We start from the raw sequence: 24,366 nt of genomic DNA, 5'->3' as shown, positions 1-24,366 counted from the left end.
GAGATTTAATCCTCGCAGTAACGCCATCGTTGCCGTCTCATCCACTTCCAGGACTCGGTAGGCTCCAGTGCTCGGAGCAGCAATCAATAAATAATTTTATCTGTTTTATGCGCCGGCTGACGGTGAAAGTTGTTATGCTCAGTGGGTCCGGCAGCTCCAGCCGAAGGAGCGATGACTCCTTTTGCCGTATCACACCGCATATCGACGTATTTATTGAGCAGTGTGCGGTGTTGCGCTGTGTTACCGCAGCTGGTTGGCCCTTTCTGTCTCACTGTCTTTGCTTTCCTATCAAGCCTTACACCCTCGGCGTGACATTCTGGAAGATGCTGTGCAACGATTCGATACCATCTGGCCGGTGCACTCGAGATGATGCAAAACGGTTGCACCCGCGTAATGCATCCCTAGGCTATTGGGCACTTTGGCTCTCGTAATTCCCTCGATCGAGCGATACTAATGATTGGGTTTCCGCCTGCTTAGGATCGCGAGGTCGGAACTAATTTCTACGCCAAGCGCCATGGTGCAGATGACGATTTACATGTCAATTTACGATCGAAGATTTGCGCCTTGCATCTAATGGAGACGTTAGCCGTTTGGTAGCTCAATCGCTTGCAGAAGCATGCACGGTACACGGACACAGGGAAAGTGAGCACAGTTTATGGTAATTTTGGCAATAAATTTTGCATTTCATTTCATCTTTCAATGGCTTCTGGGAAATGGGCTTTTCTACAATTTTAATATCCTATATGCTTGATAGTAAGAAGCCAATAAATATGAAATAAACTGTTTGAATAAAGAAATTCCTCTGGAAATCCCCATCTCGGCACACATGAACCCACTCAAGTGCCTAAAAGACCGATCGTGATGGTGATGGAATGTATCCCGATATGCTAAACTGGGCGTCTTCTCGGATCATTGAACTTTCGTCAACATCGCCAAACTTTCAGCTATCACACGGTGAAGGCGAAACCGGCCACATAACAACACAGGCACAAACCCGGCCGCCGCCCCAGCGCAAAACCGGTAAGGAAACATGCTTCACCAGTTTGCGACTAGGCTGTGCTGAAATAATAAAAAAGCTAAATAAAACAGCATAACTTTACAATCGTTTCGCCATGACGAACGCTGCGCCAAAAAGGCATCTCGATGTCAGAGAACGAGGAAGCGAAACACCGTCCCCAGAAACAAAAAAGCAAACCTCCACACGGTGCGATGCGATGCCGAAAATAGGTCACTCACCGATGCCCGCAGGGTTAATTTCCGAACCGAACGCACTCGGAACGCCGCTCTGCCCTCGCAAAGCAAGTGCTAGAGCTGTGGAGGAGCCGTTGCGAAAACTATACTTTCAACCCGACCACTTTCATCATCATCGCAGCGCTTCGGTTCGGTTCCTTAATCTTGTCCAGCTAGTACGTATCGTACGGACGCGGTCGGTTCGGTCGCAAGGATGAGCAAAGGAAGGTTGGACAGGGCTGCTGATGGTATGCGGAAAAGGAGAGACCCCGGGGGGAGCGATAGGAGGCAGGAAAACTTTTCCTTTCTTGTCACTTTCATTCCCATTCCCAGTAGGGGTGTGTGTGTTTATGCTTTTGTTTGCGATCACTCCCTATGATCATTCGCGCTGTTCCCGTCGGGGGGGTTGCTGAGGTCAAACCGATCGTGTTCGGTTGGCTGGCTCGGGGATGAGCTTTGCACAGCATATTTTCACTACACCACCGCATCACACACACACACACATGTGGTCGAGGAAAGACGATTAGCACACGCCATCAGCACTCGGCGCAACCCTTGTAGATGACCATGGGGGTGAGATTAAAGCCGTGGCTAAATCTTTCTGCGACAAAACAGGAAAAACGCATGCCATAGCGGGAGTGACTGACACGAAAGCGGGAGAAATTAGTGTCAATGTTTGCTGTCGAACGGAATGGAGGTCAATGATAAAAAAACGGTGATGCGGTTTGGTGTTTGGAGACGGAATGATTTTACGATAATTATGTTAAGCTAATCATTTTAAGGTGCTTTGCGGTCAAAGCATAGACGAGCAATTTTAATCCAATTTGCTCCCCAAAAAGTGTCCGCACCTTAGGTTATAGATTAACAGACGGCTCCTGCATTATTAATGTTGCATTAAAATTACAAAATGATTCTGATTCGTAAGCTCCTTTCTTTGAGTCGGAAACATTTCAAGCTAATCGCCCGGAACTGTATCAACTAGAACACTCATTAACCAACTTCACTAAATTCGCTAACTCATTAGACGCGATTTGCCCATTTCTGTGTACCTCAACTTCCGCGATCGGAGCTACCAAAAGGCTCCAAATTCATTCCACCCAGCTCCAAATTAATAAAAGCTTCCAGCAGATGCATTAGGGCCGACGAAGCCTTTCCCTTCCGGGACCGAACTCATCTGCCGGGATGATCGCGTTTTCGCTCCTCATTAACCTTCTAGTTCAGCTTCGACGCGTCCCGTGTCTGTTTACCGTCAGCATCGTCAATCAGCCCCAAAATACCTCCGATCAGTGATTCGAATTAATTTTATAACCCTTTTCTCAGCCCCTCTACTAACCTTAATTTCGTCGCCTGCAACACTTTAAAAATCTTCCTCACTCCCTCTCGTACACGTAGCCTCTCTACGAGGTGCGCTCGGGATGGGATCTTAACCTCCAATATCTAATCCATCGGGGCATCGATTTAGCGAGATAGAGAAACGGAGTCAACGGGCAAAAGCCTAGTCTAGAATAGCTTATCCGGTGCTCGGGAACGGGCCAGCACAGGCCACCGTGGTAACGAGCGCCCGGCGAAAGGCACCGAGGCGAGATTGATTGAATTTAATTGCCCCCTAGCGATAACATTAGTTCGCTGTCGGCTAATAATCACCCTAGCCGCGCAGGTCGCGTTGAGCTGAGGGGTGAAAATTTGAATGCACCGGGGACACCGGGGAAAGCCACGGTCCCGGTTTCGGATGCACATTTCTCGCACCCGGTGCCAAACGAATCGCCGTGTGTGTTTGTATGCCGGCTACTGACCCGCGGGGCGGCCGTTCGTAGCGCGTTATCGGGGGTACGCGCTCAAGAAAACAAGTGCGTGCGCACCGATGACTGCTTGTAAACATGACGCTTCTAATGAAGATGCTGTCCATACGCTGCCCATGCACTTGCAACGCGTGCAGGAATTTGCATGCAACGCATGATACGGAGGGCTGCATCACACACAGACACAGAGCCACCGCAGAGCTGGTGCCGTTCCGTGCAGCTCGCAAACCGGTCAATAACGACTCCGAAACTTCTTCGGCCTGCCCCGTGCATCACCGGCAGAGGAAGGAGTAAATTAAATTTATCGATCGCGGAGGCTGCACTTTATCACCGGCGGTACAAAACGATCGCACCGACCGAAACGGAAGCATCGGACCAGTCCACGGGACGGGAAGGGACCAGATCTGACCGGAGAAGCTGCATGGGGCTGGGCGACGGTAATTAAATCACTTTCACATGACGACGTTCGGGCTGCTAACGCAACCGCGCTCATCTTGCGGGAGCTCGAGGGCCGACCTTTTGCACCGACCCGCTGGCAGGCATCGCCGATGCATCGACGAATTGCATGAGCCTTGCACGCAGCGAAAGCGAAAGGCGATGCAACGCGGTAGCTCGTGTGCCGGACGATCGTGTGCCGGAATGCAGTTAATAACTCGGAAGGGTCCATCGTCTGGGCTGTTGAACTCGAAGGTGTGAGATTCGGTTGGCGGTGGGGAGCCGTGAGGTCGGATAGTCGGACGAGCGGAACCCTAATGCTAATGAGACGCACTTTGCATAACCTCTCTAATGTCGTTCGTAAACATGGTGTCAGCCAAGTCGTTTATCTTCACAGGTAGGTCCTGCGGTCTGTGATTATCGTATTAGCTGAGGTGCTCGCGAGTACCAGCGAGAAGAAGCGCCGAATAGCAACAGGAGGTCTTTCGGATGTTACATATGCTGGAACAAATTTCGATGAGCTTATCTTATCGAGATGGGATGGTGGTTGCTTGATGATTAGCTAATCATATGACCTAAACCCTAATATTCCTCAAAATTACATTCACAACGGTTAGGTGCTGCTTGTTGGCAAGTACTCATGCATTTCATTTAAGGAATTTCTCTACTGATATTGTTGAGTCAATATCTCTGGATGTTATCACAAGTACTATCTTGAATGGTTCAATATCTCTGAGTTGCATTACAACTAATCAGGGGTTAATTGACGTTGAAAATAAAAGTTCAAATGTTTGGAGTCGGAGTCTTCTCGTAACTTGAAGATGTCCAAACATGTCTTGGAGGTTTTCAGTCTCATGCCCTTAAGCAACTGAATCGTGTTGCTAGAATTTCATCATAAAAGATCTTGCCAGATAAATCATAATTTTCTTCCGACATCAATATCAATTCACTCGGATCCAAATCTCACGGGAATCTCGATAACTAGCCCCCTCTATCCATTGCATGAGAAACGTTACGAGAAGCCAATTGACAGTTAATGATATTAAAAACCCACATCAAACCTTCCCCCTTGCTTCGGCTAACGATCAATGCATGTTGTTGAACTTTGCCGATGCAACACCGCTCCATGAGAGCTCACCTTTCCTCCGGTCGCTTTGGAAATCCATATTCATAACCCTGCCGGTCTCATCTCGAGTGCCCTATGCGAGACGCATTAAAGCAGCGGGCTCCACAAAAGGAACCGATTCGACGAGGTGATCGCAAACACTTGAGCCACGCAAGTGATAGCGAACGCTGCTAGCAAGAAGAAGAAGGGACTCGCGCCTTAATCTCCCTTTGATGACCACCATCGATGTCGGGCGCGATGATCTTTATCACGCAGCACGGCGGGTAAGGTGGCCAGCACCATCGGTGACGTGTGGTGGCTCCGACTGCTGACAAAACAGACGAGTTTTCACTTTCAAGCACTCGCACGTGAACCCGTTTTCATCGCGCATCGTTTTCGTCTTGTGTGGGATGTGAGGGAATCGATCGCATATGAGCGCAGATCGAGAGGTGATCGCGATCGGGACCGTTTTTCCTATTCGCAAGAAAATCCTGAAAGAGAAAGTTACTCGATCTGATGTTGTTGTTGTTTGTTTTTTTTTCTTCTCTCCCTTTTCTTTGCACACATTAGCGTGGATGCAATGCGTTGAGCAATCGTAAACAGTGCGACACCTAGTTTGGAGTGTTGTACCGGTGTGTGAGAAGTTATTTATTGCACGCTTAAGCTAGCCGAAACATTTACATTAACATTTTCCCGCATCTTCCGTGTTGCGTTTCCAGTTCAGTATGAAGCAACACCGACCCCTTTTGTGGAGCCGGTGTAACATTGTAATCGTAACGTCTGTGTTTAAAGATATGACCGTAGCTCCGTTTGCGAGTCCGGCAACGTTCGAACCTGATCCAGTTGCCTTATTCAGTAATATCAATGAGTAATATCTAACCTAACAAAACCAAAAATTAAATCGAACTATCACGCACACGGATGTGCACTTTGCTTGGAAACGAACCTGGGAATTCAACTAAAATGAGTAAGTAGTATGGAGTCACACGAGAGGAGGAACCGGCTCGACTGTGCATATCTTGAAGATGAGAACTGTGCACTTGCAATTACTACCTGTTTGTTTGATTTCCTAACCTGTCTCCAACGGTGCCACAGTATTGTATGGTCAAACCATGAGACCTAACATACCTTCCAGCCGTCCCGGTTCACCTGAACGAGGTCTCATCTCTTCACGCCTGCACCTCATGTTAAAGGTTAACACTTGTACACACATTCACTCTTTAGAAGGGGGGTGGGAAGAAAGTGACCGTTGCCCGTCCCGGTGACTTACTCCTGCACGGTGAATGTCAACTGCTTTCCGGTGCGTGACTCGAACCGGTTCGGCGTCTTGATGTCCAGTATGGCGATGATGGCGATGGTCAGCCCGATCAGCATGAAGGACGTGACGAAGATGCCGGACAGGATCGGTGCCGTGGTGAACCCAACGCAGTCCCAGGCACTGTCAAACTTCGTTTTCCCTTCCAGGGCCGGCTGAACCTGTCGAATGACAAAGCGGGTTGTTATTATCGTCGTTTCGCAAACAGGAACCACCGAACCTAACCCCAAACAAATCCCACCAAACACGGAAAACGCTGCCCAATTTCACGTCCCATCGTTGCGGAAATGTTGCGTAACGTAGTTGCGATTTCAGCAGTCGGCTGGCGCTTAGTGCCCGCGAAAGGGACACGAGGGTGGGGTCTCTTTTTATTATGAGTTTAAATTTGAGCATTTTCAGCTCGAGCTAATGAAGTACCGCCGGCACACATATAAACCCGGTTGTCGATGGCGCGCGCGGTGAGATCAGTTTTGATGGTGTCTTTGCCTTCGGTTACGCAAAGTCTGCCTCTCTTCCTAGGGCAAAACATTCGCACAATGTGAACGGAAAGTAGTTTTGATTGATTTTACAACTCTTGTTAAGCGGTTTTAAGTAGTCGGGCTAACGCGAAAGAAAGCTGGTTTTTTTTACGGTAACGATGTCAATAAAATATGCAAAGTTTGTTATCTCGTTTACCGTGCGCGGTTGATTTGAGTGTGAAGACTTTCTAGCCCGCTTGTCCATAGGACAATAAAAGATTAATTTAATCTCCACCAATTGGTGCAATTTGGAGGTGATGCATTCACATCAAACATAAGGCAATCCTATTTGTATGCAGCTCGTCTGGGACATTGCTTAATGGAGAAATGAACAATCCATGTACAAATGGAGTACCAAGCAACACTTCTTTGCAACCAAACCGATCCTCTCACATTTCTTACCGCTATGTGCGTCACATGCGTTCTGATAAAAATAGTCATAAAAAAAGATGTTTACATTGTACTGCGAAACCATCGCCTTGGAATCACATGCCAGTTGCATTCCATGCGCGATGCACAATTATTACACCTGCGACCCACTAGAGACGCCAGCCAATTGCTCCAGTTTTCTTTTCTCACCTATCGCTTTAGTTGTTTTTCTCTCTGTTTTTTTGCTGTGTCTACGCTCATCTTCTTCAGACACAGCCGTTTCTCATCATGCTGTACATCAACCACCACCACCCATTACACGTGCAGATGGACGGCCGATTGGAAAGAAGCAACAATCACATACGGGCGCCATAAAGCGCCGAGTCGAGTCGTTTGTTTACATACAAAAAACAGCAACCCAACGTACAGATGCGTATGCGTACACTTGTGAGATTTAATAGGTAAATTATAAGCGTAAATTCAATCACCTACTTGCAAGTAGGGTAACGTGTTTCGAGGTATGGTAGGTTTGGCCATTCTCTCACAATAAACACGCACGATTGTTGTCTGATTAAATTCCTATCAACGCTGCATTACACAACCAACGGCGGGTGTATTGATTACACAAATGCATCGTGTTCATCTTTTTTCGCCCCGCTTACCTGAATGTTCTCCAGCGTCAGAATGGTGGTGCCATTGCGGAATACCAGCTGACGGGCGCAAGAGTACGATGCGCCCAGCGGTGCGTACGGGGCCTTACCCTCCAGTTCCAGCGTCGTATCGAGCGACTTGGCACCGTCCTTGCTCTTCGTGTCCATCACAAATACATCCACCTTGGACATGGACCAGTACCCGGCATCCATATCGAAGCGGAACTTGAGTGTGAGCTTGTGAGATAGAAATGGATTCATTACATCAGATCTGCATGATCTATTCAAGAGACATCCTTACCTTCGTCGAATCGTCCACCTTGAAGGTGACAATCATCTTACTCTCGCGCTCCCGGGCATCGTACGTGGCGAGCGTGTGCTTGTCCAGCACGTGCGTCGTCTCACCCTCGTCCGAATCGTTCAGCATCTTCAGCACCGGCGGCCCAGTCATGTACAGAATCGCCTTGCCGGGCACATTGTACAGGGAGTCGGCTATTTCCGGCTCATCCGTCGGGCTGCCGGGCGTGGTGCTGGTCGAGTAGAGGTCATCGCCACCCTTCGCCTCACGCTTGTGCAGTACGTGCGGCTCTTCCCACTGGTTGGCCAGTATGCCCAGCACCTTCCGCTCGCCGTAGTTCTCGGTGGAGTCGCGGAACAGTGCGGACAGTTCTACATCCTGCTGGGACGGTGAGCCAACCAGATTGATAACCTGCGGATAGGGAGAGACACATACAAACAAATGAAAACACCCCATCACAAGTTGGCATACAGTCAACGCCACTAGCGTCATCTATGAGGTCACATGAGATTCTCTCTCTCTCTCACTCACTCGCTCTCACCCCGCACTACAGTGCACTTTTCGCTTACCTCAGCGTTCACGTTGTAATCGAGCGGGTTGGAGCTCAGCATTTGCTGCGGGCTGTACATGTACTCGTACTTCTCCACGATCCGCTTGAACGTGGGGAAACTGTCCGCCGACAGTTTGGTGGTGCCGTTGCGTAGAAAAACCACCACCGCGGCCGCGTTCGAGTACAGATCCCGCAGCATCTTGTCGTCCACCTCGGCCAGGGCCGGGCTCTGCAGGTCCTTCAGATCGTCCAGGCCCCAAAATAGGAACGGCCCGCTGTAGTAGGCGCTCGAACTTTGCACCAGCGTCACGGCCAGCGCCAACGCCAGCAGCTGCACCCGGAGAAACATGGTTGGCACTGCCTAACGTGGTTTAACCTTAACTGCTTAATTGATTTGTCCCCGGGGTATTAATTGATAGTCGAATGGAATGCCACAAGTAACTCGTATTTTGTCGTAAGAACGGGCAACAACACCACAGCACTAGCGAGCTGATGTGACAGAAAATTCTGAACGCAAAAGCGACAGGAACGGGTCGATATTTTACTCTCCTGTTTTGCTTGTGGTGCGAGAATTTCGCGAGAGCGATGACAGAGACGGTTTGGGAACGCATGCGCGCAATTGGTCGCTGTCCGGGGGTTGTTTTACCAAGAAAGGGGATAGAGTGGATGGTACCACGTGCTCTTGTTTACAAACAATGTTTTGAAAGATGCTTAATTGAAGGCAACAGGCACAAAGTTAATTGATTTTAATAGCTTTGTATGCATAGTCCGGGAAAAATAAAAAAAATGGGAATCACGTCTTTTTAACGTTGTTTTTATTTTCTTTTCATTGAACCAGTTGGTATACTTTTTAAACTGTTTTAAAATCGTTATCACTTTTGTCACACAAAATTAACGAGCTTCCCTTTTCAACATTTTCAAACGCCACGTGCTATGAACTTCCCTTTTCAAAACGACCGTTGCAAACGTCACAACAGCTAACGCATCGTAACGCTTCTCGAAACCCCGCACAGGGAAGAAAAAGCAGGCCAAAGCGAAATCGACAAGAAAGTGTAGGAACCAAAACAAAACCACCCTCCTCACATTATTACAACCCCCAGCAACAGCGCCATCAAACCCTCCACACCAGAAGAACCGGTTTTACGCACGAAAAAGCACGCGCTCCGTCTCGACGATCAAGTCCACGATCGGGCGCGAAAAGAAACCGCCGCAAGGAGGAGAGAAAGTGTACGCAACAAGCAAAATGTGTGAGCCGGAGAGCCCGCCGAGAGAACGGTACGAAGAGAGGCTTTTCAATCCGTCACCGACCACCGTACGGGTGAGTCAGACTGTGGCTGCGGCTGAGAATCGAAGCAAACACAGCACACAGTAAGCAGATCGTGTGACGCCCGTGTCTGTCACTTTGGGGCCGGTTTTCTGGGGCGTTGGTAGCAAAACAATAGCGAAATCGGTGTACCAGGTGAAGCTCGGAACATTTGTTACATAAATGTGAACTAACACTGGTGTGCAGAAAACAGTGCAAAAGACATGAAGCTCTCGGACGCGTATGAAGCGAGATCTCGCTCGTTGGTACTGCTGTCCGTAGTGGTGCTACTTCTGGTTGGTGAAGGTAAGTGAATGGTCAAGAGTGGCGCGCTCTGACGTCGGTGTGCCACGTTAGCTGTTTCTGTGCCCGCGTTTTCTGCTTCTGCTTCGCATGACTGAGGCCTATGGAATGTGTACGGCTCTGATATTCCATTCTCCCTTCTCCTATTGCTCTTTTCCGGTGTGCAGCTCGAGGGTTAAACCTGGTGGCGCATATCTCCCAGCGTGGACTGCATGGAGAGATTGCCTTCTCGCAGCACAACGACCGGCAGGTATTGATTGCATCCGAGCTCGAGACGACGCTCCAATATCCGGAACAGGCGTGGAGCTGGGGCGTCTACCAGCTGCCCGTCGACTACACGATCGTAGATCCGCAGGAACGCTGCCAGCTCGCACGACTCGGTGAGCAGCTGTGGTCGTTCGACGATGACTTGGGCTATTTGATGCTGCCGGGCAATGAGTCGACCACCTGGCTGAACGACATCTCGCTTACCGGCGAGAAGGGCCTGTGGGGCAAATCGCTCGTCCTGTACGATCCGACCATAAACGTGCGGATCTGTGCGACGATTGTGACGCGCGATGGCTCGCAGGACCACCTGGCCGAGGCACGCTTCTCCAGCCCCATCACCGGATCCATCTATTTCCGCTGGCTGGCGGCAAAGGAATCGAACCACTCGGACACACTGATCCACACCAACCTGTTCCACATACGCGATCAGTCGCGGAAGATGGGCAGCCCAGCCTACACCGAGCACGTGTGGAAGATTTACGTGACGGACATTTTTGAAAGTGAGGCACAGAATGCGGAAGAAAACTGTAACAAGCTGCAGCTGGTGTTTGATCCACAAAATCGCGGCGCGGGCAATGCCATCGGTGACATTGATGGTCGAGTCGGTCCGCTGCGCATCACGACGAACGCACGGCAGAATCAGTACCCGCAGCTCTTCCACGACCATAAGCTCGTTCTGCTGCCGAGCGATCTTTATGGGCCGTCGCGCAAGCTGTACGTCGTAGTGTTTGATCCGACTCATCCGGATACGTTTCTGGCCTGTGCCAAGATCCGACACCAGAAGCCGAGAACAGCTCGCGCTCTGGTGGATGGCGGTGGTATGCGAGGAGATATGCGCTTTACTCAACGATCCCGGTTCGAGCCTACGTGGATCCAGGCCAGCTTCGGAGCAGCCAGCAATGAGTCCGCGGCCAACATTAACTACGCCAAAGATGTCTCTAGCTTCCGGATCAATCAGCTTCCTTTGGAAGCTTACGCCGGTCCGGAGGAACGCTACTGTCTAACAGGTGGTGGCGTCTTCAACCCGACCGGAATTGCCGAGAAAGATAAGCCACCGCCTGGCTATGGTACGCAAGATCAGTATCCGGTCGGTGATCTTAGTGGAAAGCTGTTGAATAGAAACAAAAAAGAGTCGCATTCGTTTTATCTGCCCGGTTCCAGTGCGGAGCTTTCAGGACTTTATTGGGACACATTTTTACCTCTTCAAGGACCGAACGCAATCACCTTCCGTAGCTTCTCCGTACAGCGCTACAATCGAACACTTCCAACAAACATCACCGAAGCCCCGTGGGCCTGTGGAACGGTGGCGCTGTACGAGTTCAATCGGCCTTATCAGGTGCCAATTCTAACGGCCCAGGTCCTGTACCGGTACCCCATCGTGGGTCGCATCTTGTTCCGACAGGTGAAGGATGAACATTGGTCGGAGACGGCCGTCATCTTCGAGTATCTGATCCATGCGGACGGCTCGAATGTCAACAAAACGGCCGATCATCGGTGGGCCATTACGGATGAACCGCCGGGGAAGGATTTCTACGACTGGCAGAACCGCTGCGTGAGTGCTGGTGGAGTGTACAATCCATTCAAGGCTGCCCCACTCATGGGGAAAGGATGGGAAGAGATTTGTACCGGGTCTTCCGTAGAGTTGTGCCGGGTTGGTGATCTTTCGAACCGGTTGGGAGCACTGGCAATCGCTGGACATAAGCGAGAGGCGACAGAGATTAGTAGGAAAATGTTTATCGACGTGAATCTGCCGTTGAGTGGACCTGCTAGCATTCTTGGCCGATCGTTGGTAATCTTTGATGATAACGGACCGAAAGCGCGCGGTGAGCGTCTTGCCTGTTCAGTGTAAGTTGTTGGAAGCGATCTCTTATGATTTTCGAGGAAAGTTTTGTGATTCTATTTATTAAATCTTTGCAGCATTGGAGGATATCATCGCCGAAAGGTAGTCGCCAGAGATTGGTACTCCAATGGTGATTTGTTAACGATCAAGGGGAAGCTGGAGCTGGTACAGCAATCAGAGTACGATCTTACGAACGCAGAAGTTGATTTCAAGGGACTAGATCAAAACAGTGGCTATCATGTGCATGTAGTAAGTACAGAGTCTGCTAAATGTATTTCCGTTTTATTTATTACTAAACTTCCCTCCACACAACAGGCCCCCGTAGAAGGTGATCTAGAGTTCCCCTGCGAAGACTCCACCGTGTACGGACACTGGAACCCAAGAAACGTTGAGCCCAAACAATCACCACCCCCGGCAATGGGCAGCACGGATCAGTACGAGCTCGGAGATCTTAGTGGCAAGTTTGGAACACTGGATGGAGTGACCATGTACGAGCAGGCGTACAATGACACACGGTTGCCACTGTTTGGGTACGAGAGCATTATCGGCCGTTCGATTGTGGTGCACAAAAAGGAAAAGAACCGGCGCTGGGCCTGCAGTACACTGGAGCGTGGATACAGTCCGAACGAGGCGCGTGAGATACGAGCAATTGCATCGTTTCATCATCCGGCCGGCTTTGCTTACGGGTACATACGGTTCACGCAGCTGATCGGTAATGATAACAGCCAGAGTGACACCATCATTGAGGTGAAGCTGCGCTACCCCGGTAAGCATGATCGCAATGTGACGCACAACCACAACTGGCACATCTGGGTGAACCCAGTCGGTGTAGATGCAACCGTTCAGCAGGTGGAAACGCGCTGTGTAGCGGCGGGATATGTGTGGAACCCTTACTACACACAGCTAGCAGATCCTTTAAATGTAAGTTACATTACCTTTTCGCTTCATTTGGTAGTGTAACAGTATTTCAAAAAAAATCTTTTCCTTCTTATAGCAAGAGCTGTACAAGCAAGAATGTGGACCGGATAATCCACTGCGCTGTTACGTAGGCGACGTAGGCGCCCGGCTTGGTCCCATCTCGATCGGTAGCCGCCGGCAGGTATTTACCGACAGCAATTTCCCCCTGGAAGGTACGGTCAGCGCACTCGGCCGATCGATCGTCATTTTTGGGGCCGAGTATTCGGGCCACCGGTTCGCCTGTGCCAAGATCGAGCCCGATCATGACATTGTGAAGTACATTAACCTGAAGAAACCGCCCCGCTTCGTGGTGGCACAGTTTCTCGAAGACGTGCGGCACGTAATGGGCCTGCCCGAATGGATGCTGGCGATCGATTCGCGCAGCACCAAATCGCTGCACAATGACGCCTGCATTCAAATGATCGTTCACTTCAAGGGACCGGCCGCGCACAAGATAGAGCAAGACTTTTCGCGACTGCTCGCGGTTGGGCGGCTCGATTCGCCGAGCATCTACATCCCCGGGTACGATAATAGCAAGCGCAAGCGGACGCTCTCCTACCGAACGTGTGGGGTACGCGATCCGAACGAAAAGAGTGCAAAAACGCTGTTCGGAAGTAGTGGTTCGATGCGCAATTTACCAGCAGGTTTGGGGGTGTTGTTAGCGTTTGCGTTTGTGAGATTATATAGCCAAGCTATGGTTTAGTTGTAGGAGCTCGCTTATTGCGCGCACTCTGTACATGTTCCTTTAGATTCTGCGCTTAAATCAATTATTTTTTAATAGATAGCTCCTTGAGTCTGTGACAGGAAATAGTCCAAATACTCATCTTCCATGTTTGTAAGATCAACGGGATAGAATAAATGAAATAAGAGCTTTCTTTAACGTTAGCCTAAATGTATGCTTCCTCGTGCACAAGCTTCAGTAGCTATGAATTTTAACTTTTTGAACTTTGAACTTTAGAGCTTGTCTGTACACTTATATGGCAAAGACGGAGAGTTTTCTTAGAAATCTGGCTAAAAATAGAACAAGACATGATTTTCCTAACTATATATACCAGTTTTATTTATCTACTATCTACTTACACACATCCCTTCCAAGATCTCTTATCAAACGTTGATAGTTCTATACGGAAGATATTATCCCTCAATTGTTGACATTCTCAGACATTAATGCATCGCTCAGAAGCAATTATATTAAGACATCACCCTAACAAGAGCTAGAATATCTCTAAAAATAGATTGAGCTAGCAGCAGGAGCCACCTTGTGGCAAAATAAAATAAACTGGCCTCGGTTGGTTGTTTGGTTTTTCTCTCATTCCTGATGTTCTTTAATTGCTCTTCTTCACATTCTCTCTTCTTAATGCTAGCTTCTATTGGTTTAGTATCTGTCCCATTAAACGTGTTTGCTTCGCTATCTTTATTTGGTGCTGTTGTTGATGATGATGTTGTTGCCGTTGTTGTTGTTGTTGTTGTTGTTGTTGTTGTTGCTATCAATGTTCATGTTGATGGTATCTTTTCTTCCTTGATCTGGACACACTGTGGCCATTGTATCTCACAACCCTCCGTCACCTAGACCAGTGACGGTGGTGATGCACACGGCACAACATTCTTAGGGCCTCCGAGGTCAATAAAAAAAAAGAACACAAACATAACTACAAACACAAAACATAGGCGCAAAACAAAAACGATCGAATGACAGTGTGTGTATAGTAAAAAAAAAGACGAACTTCGAAACGAAGGTAGTTATACAAAATAAACAGAATTCATTGTTTAGATTTTTTTTAGGTTAGTTTTTTGGTTTTGTTTTTGGCTTTTAATTATAAAATTTATTCTTCCTCTCCCTCCTCGGATCCGGTGAGCATGCCGATCAGAGCAGCAGTGTCGATGTAGCCCTTATCGTCAATGACCATCTGATCGAATGCATCGTCAACCTCGTCCTCGGTGAACTTGTCCTGGCCCCAGTGGGTCAGGGCGAAGCGGAACTTCTCGCCATCGATCTTGCCGTTGGTGTCGAAGGCCTTGAACGCGTTGATGACGACATCGTCGTCATCCTGGCCACCACCCGACATGCGGTTGGCGAACAGCGTCAGCAGCTGGGTGAAGTTGAGCGGTCCCGTAGCCTCACCGAGCATCTCGTCCAGCTCCTTGTCCGACACCAGCTTGCCGAGGGCGTCGAAGGTGGAGCGGAGATCGTTCTTGCCAATGACACCATCCTTGTCGTTGTCCATTAGCGCGAAAGCCTGTAGGCAGCAGGGGATGGTAGAAAGGATAGAAAGAAACGCATCGTTAGTGATCGTGCAAGATGATCGCATTTGGGGCTCCCCCTACACACCTCTTTGAATTCGGCGATCTGCTTCTGGGAGAAGAGAACGAAGACCGAGGATGGGGCCTTCTTTGCCTTGCGGGACGACGAGCCGCGGGTCGAGCCGCGCTGCGAGCCGGCCGCAGAGTCCGAGGGGGTCGGTGCCGCCGGGGTGTCTGCTCCAGGGGTATCTGCTGGGGTGTCATCCTTGGACGACGCCTTCTTCTTCTTGACCTTCTTCTCCTTCTCAGACTATGGGAGGAAAATGGAATCGATCAGAACCATCGAATGCGAGAGCGACGCCAACCTAGCAGCACAACAACATCCACTCTGTTCATCCTTGAAACAAGTTTCCAACAGTCTGAGGGAAAATTACGAAAACGTCTGCTCGGCAGTAACTATTTTTAGAATTGGATCTTGGAAAATGCACACACTCCACGGTGGCGTGCGGAACGGAATCACACGCCGTTGCGCAACAAGAAGATTTCATAGCACTATCTTGGGTGGTTCATCTTGCTCACAGAGGTGCTCGTTAGCGTTCAAGTTAAACTAGCCATGGAAAATCACACACAACATCAGCGATTGGAAATGCAGGATCTCGATCCCTCAAAAACTTTGCTTCTTTAGCTCCGTTCGCTCTTAGGGGAGCTTCAACTCAGCTTCTTTCTTCACTGTGAAGTGCACTTGGTTTTGTAACTACTTTCAACTGTTCGCTACTACTGCAAGCAGATCTTCAGACGTTGGAAACTGTTTCACTGTACTTCTACTGCCGGGATAAACGATCACCGCCGATACGCCTATCCCTTCACACGTTTCGGTGCGATGAACAGGTTGGTGCGACACAGAAGTGTTGCTGCAGGTCTTAGCTCGATGCGCCAGAACGGTGCCTTACCATGGTGCTTAGCTGGTTAGATTAGAACGACTCTACTCGATTACAGCTCGTGAGCGACTGATTTTAAAGAAGCGCCGTCGCTGATAACTACGGCTGCTTCCTTCCTTCAGGCGGGTCTTATTCGCCTTATTCGGCGACCGACAAACACAGTCTTTTTATATTTCGGCCTGCGCGGCCGGTTATGCGCAGGCCTATTATTAGGCAGTCGCGGCACGGTGCACGGGCTCACAGCTTCGGCCACAGCTTCCCTGGGTAAGGTATGCTGCGGTGCGTTTGCGCAAACCGAGGCCCTCTAGCTACCGATATACTCCTCTGCAGCTTCCCACAAGTTGCACAATACGCATACACACACACACACACACACACACACACGCGCATACGCATCTAACGCAGTGGCCACCTTTCTTGCAATGATTCAACGTACGGCCTCCTCATGGTATGGGTGTGGTACGTTGAAGGGTGTGGGTCTTTGTGTCGCTGTACTCCGCTAGTTCTGCCCTCTGGGTGACGGTTTAGTGGTCGTGCGCTGGGGAGCTGGATCTAGACCCGACACACTTTAAACGTACAAACTCTGGCTTTCGGAGGATTTATTTTTAACCAAATTTCCCACCGGTGCCGGTGTTGCGTGGACGGACTCGTTCTACGTCTACGAATGTTCATGCATTCAAACCGTTTCCTCCACACTCGCCACCCGCATTCGGGGGGTTGACACGTAACCTGTAACCGTATGTGCGTAAGCGAGGGCGATTTTACGGTGGGATAACAATTTTCACGGCTTTACACCAACCAGCCAAGTGGCAGGAAGCGACCCGCGACAACCCCGGGAGGGGCAAAGGAGTGGTAGGTTCTCCCCTACCCTCCCCGGACCCACGGTGACCGTATTGTTGAACTAGATTCACTGTGGCCGCCATTCCAATTCGGCTCGCAGGAAAAATGCAAACTAAAAAGAAAAAACAACAGTGTACGAACTTTCAAAACGTTACAGTTACAGTGAACGGTGAAAAAACTGTTCAATTTAGGAAAAAACATTCTATGGATGAGCCACACGCAACAGATGGATTTTGTGTGCGAAGTTTTGCTTCTTTCTTACATGCTGTTGTGATTTATTCATAGCACAACCTTACAAATTATGAGCTATTTTGTGTTTTCTTTTTTGTTTTCTGTGTTTCGCTTTTTTCTGTTGTTTATCCTTCAGCTAGGTTACCTGTTTCTTTTTTTTACTTTCTTTGAACTAGTTTATGTTTTCTTTTTACATTCGTTTTGCTTTAGCCTTCTTTTGTGTTCTTTAGCTGTGTGTTGCTCCAATTATGTCAATGGTTTTTAACGGCATTTTCTTACAGTTTTTGTTAGACTTCTTAGTATAGTTTAGCATGGAACAAATATAGTTTTCGCGGTGAATCGTTTATAGAACATAGTAAATACTCACTAAACGAATGATAATGAACTGTATCAAAATATCTTTTATTCAATAATTAAAAAAATAGCAAGCAGATATAGATTTGTTATTCAATTTTACTACGATCACTTAATTGTATTTCCAAGAAAACGCAAGAGTGATACTAAAGATTTGTTATTTGTTATTTGTTATTTATTAGTTAAAATTCAACGGACCGCGAGTGGCCCACTTGAAGCGAAAATTAAATCCATATTTTAAACTACACCTTTGCATACAGTCTTTCCCCGAGTTACGCGAATAATGCGTTCCGGAGACATTCGCGTAACTCGGATTTTCGCGTAAGTCGAATATCACATGTTACAGCAAAAATATACTTTATTTATCATAATTTTTGATTGAATTTAGTTAATTTATGTAATTTAATACTTATTTGATGCAATTGGTGTAGAAAATTTGGTTATTTATCGGTAATTATTTTTCATTTGACAATTGATGGAGAAAATTGTACTGATTTGACATCTGAACTGTCAAAAATAAAAATTCGCGTAACTCGAATTCGCGTAACTCGAGTGTCGCGTAACTCGGGGAAAGACTGTATTTGATACCAAGAATTACAATGAAATGAAGGAATCAATCATCAAAATAATTCCAAGGACAAGGAATAATTTAACAAAGAGGACATTTCCGAATAGACTGGCCAAGGTTCTCTGGATGGCATTTTTTGTTCTTTGCCTTCAGTCAAATGATATTTAAGAGTTCCAATCTTCAAGTGTTTGAAGAAACATTTGCACAAAAATACCAATGTTATGTATTCCATGTTCAGGGGTATATATTTTTGCCTTCGACCTTGGCATGACGTGTAAGCCTAGCACGTAAACATCACAAAACGAAACCGGCAAACAGGCGCACGCCATCAGAAACGGTTCCAACAAGCATCTCCATTGTCGGCGAAGAAGACAAAAATCGATTGATATAAAATCAATTATTGCTGCGAAACTGTTCGCAATCATCCATCCCGTCCTAGAAGGACATTAACCAGAAAGATTCGGATTTGATTTCAGCGGCCAGTAAACAACATGCTGCGATTGGCTGTACAACGTAGAAAATAAACATACATCACCCTTAAGCCAGAACGAATGGGCGCACTACTGTTTGCCAAGAAAGTGATGGGAAGGAGCGAGATAGATTCCCGGTACGGTATAAATATAGCGAGTGTCTTAAAGATTGTGACTGTATTCGAAGCCGCTGCAAAAATATGAACCCAACCAGGGTAAATGTATTTAAAGGCACGAAACTACAGCCTCTACCGGCCAGATTTGCAATCAATCGGAGACGGACGTTTAAATCAAATTTCATTTTTTCCCCTCAACAACACACACACACTGCTGCTCATTTGACCTATCGTCTCTGAGCTTTATCTATATCGGATCGTGTCCAACGAGACGGTAATGGTACGGAACTATCGAACCCTTTCGCAGCTGGAAATCGTCCAACAAACCCTCCTCCTCCTCTTGCTCCTCGGATTCGGTGAATTAATTGGTGAAAATTCGACAGCAAACAGTTCCAGATTGTTGGCCCGTTCGTCTACCGTCCGAACGTATTGCAGCGCACATCGACGCATCGGAATCAACGATCCGGCACCCAACGAAAATCAAGCAGGCAAATTCATTTCTCTACACGGACAGCCAACCGCTGATGCCAACGAGAAATTGATGCTCGCGCGAAGCTACCGGTGCACACAGATGGGGGCAGAACATTCCTGCGCTAAAAATACTGCCAATAATATTTTTACCCATGACCGGTCCGCACTCTTCCTACGTGCGTGCACCACTCTGCTAGCAGACACAGAGCTGTGGGAATGTGTGTTTCGTTGCGGGACTAGTGGTCGTGGGCTAGGCTAGCCAAACACACGGTGCAGCTTTCGTACGATGATGATGATGATTCATCGCCATTTTGTGTGGATAATTTCAACCCCGTTCGGTTATGCCGCTGTACCAGCTGTGATATAGCGGGCTGGGACAAATAACGATGCGCGAATACAAGTCATTCAACAGATTTTATAATGCACAGGGCAAATATTACTTAACAGCCGGTTCGTTGTCGCATCCGTGCAGCGGTTATAGCATGTCGTGCGGGTCGTTGTTTTGTTTGCTTTATTTTACCAACTAACCAGGTTCTTTTACATACTCGCACCCAGTGGCCGGTATGGTATTTGGTACGGCGAACAAAATAAGCAAATCTGTTGATCTAACAAACACATATACACACTCACACACCCGCAACGCAGCGCTGTGAATGGTGGCGTATTCTAATGTGGCTGCGAGTGAAATTCACTTTGCAATCAACATTAACCAGGCCCAGGCTCCGCATCATCATCACCCACCGACACCAACGCATCGCTCGCCGTTCACGCATCGGTTGGTTTCTTCGCCCTGGCCCCGAAAATAGAACTGCCCACGCGCACAATGGTGCTGCCCGCCTCGATCTGCAAAAGAGAAGTCGAAAGAAAAGGTATCAGCCGACCGACCTCACCAATACATAGCGCAATCACGGTATGGTTTTTCCTCTCGCAAGCAACTGCAGTCATAATCATTACGTACCGCTTGCACGAAATCATCCGACATGCCCATCGACACCTGCAGCTCGGCTGGGTCACGCTCGAACGTACTGCAGATATCTTGCTGGCACTTCATCAGCGTGCCAAAGTCCGGATTCGGTCCGGTGGTGTAGTCGTGTCCGAAGCGACCAATCGTCATGACACCCTCGCAGTTCAGATTGGGACATTTGTCCAGCACGTACCGGAACAGGCCGACTGCGTCCTCTGGTTGGACTCCATTTTTCTCTACAGAAACAATAAGCAAACATCCCCCCCACACACACACAGTTATTCTCCCACATTTCGTTGCGATTAATCATCGTTACATACCATCTTCGCCGCTGGTGTTTATTTGAACCAGCACGTTGAGCTGCTGCTTCTTTTCGGCGTTTTCAGCCTTCACCTTTTCCCACGCCTTGTTCAGCCCTTCGGCCAGCTTGATGCTGTGTACGGTTTGGATCATGTGTAAATTTGGAAGATTTATCACCTGTTTAACGAGAGAAGAAAGAGATAAGGATAAAGCACTGCACACACAAAGTACATGGCAATACATACCTTGTTGATCTTGTTGCTCTGCAAGTGGCCGATAAAGTGCCACCGGATGTCCTGACAGTGTTCCAGGATTCTGGCGTCGTTCGCCTTCTCCACCAGCTCCTGGACATAGTTTTCGCCGAAATCACGCTGACCCACTGAATATGCGTCCAGGATCAGATCGACCGGTTTGGTCTTACTGACCGCGATCAGCAGCGGCTTGGGAGCATTGCTTAGCTGTTAAGAAAGGAGGATAACAGAAGCAAACGGTTCAGTCGAGTTCGTTGGTTTTTTGAATTCAAAAGTAATCTTGCATGATCTTGCGCCAGCTTTGACGCGATCGTTGCTTCCGAGATGGTATGCAAGCGTAGCACATTGGTCAATTCAGATTACGCATGTGGCCAATACCAACGATTATACGAAAGAAAATTAATATAATTTTAAGTAATTTCCCGAAATCTAGAATGTTTGTACTCTTTCCACTATGTGTTAGCCATATTTGTACGAAACAAATATATAAATTATAAAATGTCCACACTCCGCTCCTTTCACCACAATCATCCACTCTACAGTAATCGCTACTTTGTAATCATTTTGTGTACGCGTGACCTTCTACCAGCCTCATGTAATGCTTTCGCTACATTCTACAACTTCCGGGAGTTATGGTTTTCCTTCCCGTTTCTTCGAAACAACCAGAATGTGCTCTACTTACCGCCAATCGTTTGTTGTACGTTTCCTCGATTTTCTGCAGCGTCTGCCGAATGCCCAGTTTTACGTCTACCTCCGCCATCACTTTGCGTATCATTGAACCGCCGTGCGTGACGGCAATATCACATGCACTTTCTAGATTTGCTGCAAAGAAGGACAATCGCTATACAATGTTGCGACCGCTATCTCGACGGAATTATTGTGCTATATTTACTCTTTTACCGCACGGCCGATGGAAACTGTGTTTTGTTATCAGCTGGGAAGCCAATTTGTAAACAAACAACAACAATACCAACAACCTGAAACTGACAAATGGCGACAAGTTTATATAACCTCATTGAAGAGTTCGTTTCATGAAAAGATTCGGGAACTTTTCACGGATTCTTTTTTGATGAAACATTTCAGCTGGATTTGAAATTACCGTTACATGAATTTATAATTTTCACTAACTTGCATTAAAATATCATATCCAGGTATCTCCGTAACCACGCTAAGTGAACAATCGAAGCAACCATCCCAAAAACACTTTCCACGCTAGTTCTAAATTGGCTACGAACGTGTGAGGTCGCTAAATTTCAAGTGTTAAATTTTTAAGTGTATTCAGCAAAAACATCCCAAAAAACAAAATGAGTGCCAAAAACAAAGGTCCTGGACCGGCGGCTTACGGTCTGCCGCCAGAAATCGGCTTCAACCAACACGATCCCCGGAAAGACCGCAAACCAATGTACACGATGCGGCCGGCGTTCAAAACCCGCTTCGACACGCTCGGTCCCGGCCCGGCCGTGTACGATCTGAAGAAGATAACGCGCGTTGGAGGACCCCGGGAACCGAAGTATTCGCTCGCAAGCCGACTCAACGAGCGCAAGCCGGATCTCGTTCCCGGCCCGGGTGCGCACAACAATCATCTGGTACCGACGATGAAATGTAAACGTCCGCCCTTGTACAGCTTCGGCCAGCGTATCGATGTGCCCAACCGGGAGATCATACCGGCGCCGAATCGATACGATGGGCTGATTTACATGACTCGTACCAAAGCTCCGTGCTACTCGATGTAAGTAATGGGTGTGGTGACGTATTTTCTTGCCAAATATTAAAACAATCGAATCTTCTTCAGGAGACCGCATACGAAGCAGATTAACGGCTTGGAGGGACCTGGTCCGGCTAGGTACGGTCCTACCTCGCGCGATGTCACCCACAAACGGGCACCGAACTATACGCTGCGTGCTGGCCATAAGCATCTTACGGAGCGGACGCCTCATCCCGGCCCGAATCGCTACGGTTTGATGAACCTGCGCATGGACACCACGGCACCGAGCTACAGCTTTGGCATCAGATATCCAGACTGGAAGGATCCAATGATTATACCGGGTGACAATTGTTAGGTTCCTGAGTAAACCGGCTTGAGGGTTATGTCTTCAAGGAGACGATAAAAATATTGAAAGGATCTTTTAGGGAACTCAACCAGTTTCAAATGAGTTCAGCATTCAATGAGATTACATTAGCCACATTCCGAGGATCATTTCCTTCCTATGTTAATGATGGTAAATAAAAAATCGTTATAAAAATCTTCCATTTGAAACTTGACCGTTAAAAGTTCAAATTTATCTTATTCCATTGATATTTGTTCCCATTTATTACACAGCTGCACCCCACTCGACAAGCACACCCCCAGGGCTAAGCGGATGCACAAATGTCATCAGCTCAAGTTACCTGCTGCAAGCAACTGCGAAAAGAAGCCAATAGTGCTACGATTGCGCAGTGTAATGATCAGCCGATTAACATGCTCTCCATGGCACGTCCCCGACCTGGAGCGCTGAAATGGCACTGGGCTCGCCTTTTAAATGTCTTCCCGAAGGAAGGAGCTTACACACCTTTCGTTCCGTTTCCAAAAACATAACCGAACTGCCCCGCAGGTTCACTTCTCGATTAGATCACACCCGTTCGTCCCACGGGGCCCACACACTCAACCGTCAGCGTTGCGCGTAAAATGGCCCCCTTCGCGACGGAAACGGCCGTGAGGCCTCCGAAAAAGAGGAAAGAAAAAAAACCGAACCGTCTCCAAAACCAAAGCCCACGGGCCAGAGAACCATTTTCACGGGGGAAGACGCGAAAAGAGAAGACCTACACCAATTAACCGGCATAACGAGGATCAAATTACTCACCCAAAAGCCACACTCATTTGTTATTCACTGAATCGATCTTGTCGCACCGGATGAAAAATGTCATGAGCATATCAATAAAGCAATAAAATCTCGGCTCGTCTCTTGCGCGTTCGCTTTCTCTCTCTTTCTCTCTCTCTCTCTTGGGGTTTGGCTGCGAAGCAGAAGAAGAAGAAGAAAACAAACGCACACGGACAGGAAAGACAGGTTAGGAATTGAAAGGAAACACCCCATTTTCACTCAATCCACCCATATCCTTCCGCGCTGTTGCGAGTCGTCGGCTGTTGATGATGATGGCCGATCATTTCCGTCACCCCGCCGCAAGACACGGGGAGAATTCGGGGAGCCTACTAGTACACACAAACACAAGCGGAGTGGTGGCGGATGGAACCGCTTTATGGCTTTTCCTGCTTGCGTTTCGTCTGCTCCCTCCCTGGCTGGGGTAGCATAAGGCGCAGTCGATTAGATGCAATAAAAACTTAATTTGATTAGATATTTATATAAGCCGAGATCTTCGGTCCCAAAAGCGCGCCCGCGCTCGTACCCGTGGACCGGGCTTGCGTAGGCCGCTGGCATGATGGCCCGGCTTGGACGACCCTGTTCCGTGGAGGACGTCACACACACCCTGAGTAATGTCTCAATTAATGACACTCCGAGGGTGAGATATCGGTTTCTTCTAAGCGGGCTAACGATCGGTGGGGACTCAGCTCCATCAGACGCTGAGGATGTGATCAATTTGTTTACTAAAGTGTTTGCTCGTAAAAGATGGGATCGTGAGTGGACATCAGTGTTGATGTGGCGGTAAGTTTCTGTAGGAACATCGGTGCTTGAAGCGTATTGCGATGA

The 24,366-nt window shown here is 48.2% G+C and overlaps 5 protein-coding genes across 6 annotated transcripts; 2 read left to right on the top strand and 3 right to left on the bottom strand.

Moving 5' to 3' along the window:
• Positions 1 to 5,184: 5,184 nt before the first annotated feature.
• On the bottom strand, positions 5,185 to 8,805 carry LOC120951514 (uncharacterized). Its single transcript, XM_040370283.2, has 4 exons — positions 8,289 to 8,805; positions 7,723 to 8,130; positions 7,434 to 7,658; positions 5,185 to 6,045 (listed from the first exon to the last, which is right to left on the bottom strand). The coding sequence occupies exons 1-4, from the start codon at positions 8,616 to 8,618 to the stop codon at positions 5,836 to 5,838; spliced, it is 1,173 nt and encodes a 390-aa protein (XP_040226217.2). The 5' UTR covers positions 8,619 to 8,805; the 3' UTR covers positions 5,185 to 5,835.
• Positions 8,806 to 9,154: 349 nt separating this feature from the next.
• On the top strand, positions 9,155 to 14,225 carry LOC120951529 (uncharacterized). Its single transcript, XM_040370303.2, has 5 exons — positions 9,155 to 9,878; positions 10,043 to 11,987; positions 12,060 to 12,231; positions 12,298 to 12,903; positions 12,977 to 14,225. The coding sequence occupies exons 1-5, from the start codon at positions 9,797 to 9,799 to the stop codon at positions 13,640 to 13,642; spliced, it is 3,471 nt and encodes a 1,156-aa protein (XP_040226237.2). The 5' UTR covers positions 9,155 to 9,796; the 3' UTR covers positions 13,643 to 14,225.
• Positions 14,226 to 14,676: 451 nt separating this feature from the next.
• On the bottom strand, positions 14,677 to 16,266 carry LOC120949504 (myosin regulatory light chain 2). Its single transcript, XM_040366848.2, has 3 exons — positions 16,131 to 16,266; positions 15,269 to 15,490; positions 14,677 to 15,176 (listed from the first exon to the last, which is right to left on the bottom strand). Exons 1-3 carry the CDS (start codon positions 16,131 to 16,133, stop codon positions 14,763 to 14,765), a joined length of 639 nt encoding a protein of 212 aa, XP_040222782.1. The 5' UTR covers positions 16,134 to 16,266; the 3' UTR covers positions 14,677 to 14,762.
• A 3,297-nt stretch (positions 16,267 to 19,563) lies between these two features.
• Positions 19,564 to 21,648, bottom strand: LOC120951138 (pyridoxal phosphate homeostasis protein). The gene is made up of 6 exons (XM_040369681.2): positions 21,576 to 21,648; positions 21,366 to 21,505; positions 20,678 to 20,890; positions 20,453 to 20,609; positions 20,127 to 20,368; positions 19,564 to 20,011 (listed from the first exon to the last, which is right to left on the bottom strand). The coding sequence occupies exons 2-6, from the start codon at positions 21,456 to 21,458 to the stop codon at positions 19,934 to 19,936; spliced, it is 783 nt and encodes a 260-aa protein (XP_040225615.1). The 5' UTR covers positions 21,459 to 21,505; positions 21,576 to 21,648; the 3' UTR covers positions 19,564 to 19,933.
• Positions 21,649 to 21,927: 279 nt separating this feature from the next.
• On the top strand, positions 21,928 to 23,598 carry LOC120953208 (outer dense fiber protein 3-like protein 2). Of its 2 annotated transcripts, XR_007452167.1 has the most exons (3): positions 21,928 to 22,412; positions 22,476 to 22,902; positions 23,004 to 23,598. XR_007452167.1 is itself a non-coding variant. In XM_040372964.2 (2 exons), the coding sequence occupies exons 1-2, from the start codon at positions 21,988 to 21,990 to the stop codon at positions 22,741 to 22,743; spliced, it is 693 nt and encodes a 230-aa protein (XP_040228898.2). In that variant the 5' UTR covers positions 21,928 to 21,987; the 3' UTR covers positions 22,744 to 22,945. The 2 variants fall into 2 exon arrangements, 1 of the variants encoding a protein (XP_040228898.2); XM_040372964.2 differs by lacking the exon at positions 23,004 to 23,598 and having other exon boundaries at positions 22,476 to 22,945.
• The last annotated feature ends 768 nt before the right edge of the window (positions 23,599 to 24,366 follow it).

The sequence above is a fragment of the Anopheles coluzzii genome, chromosome 2 (genome assembly GCF_943734685.1).
Source record: "Anopheles coluzzii chromosome 2, AcolN3, whole genome shotgun sequence".
NCBI lineage: Eukaryota > Metazoa > Arthropoda > Insecta > Diptera > Culicidae > Anopheles > Anopheles coluzzii.
This window is presented reverse-complemented; position numbering and strand designations above follow the sequence as displayed.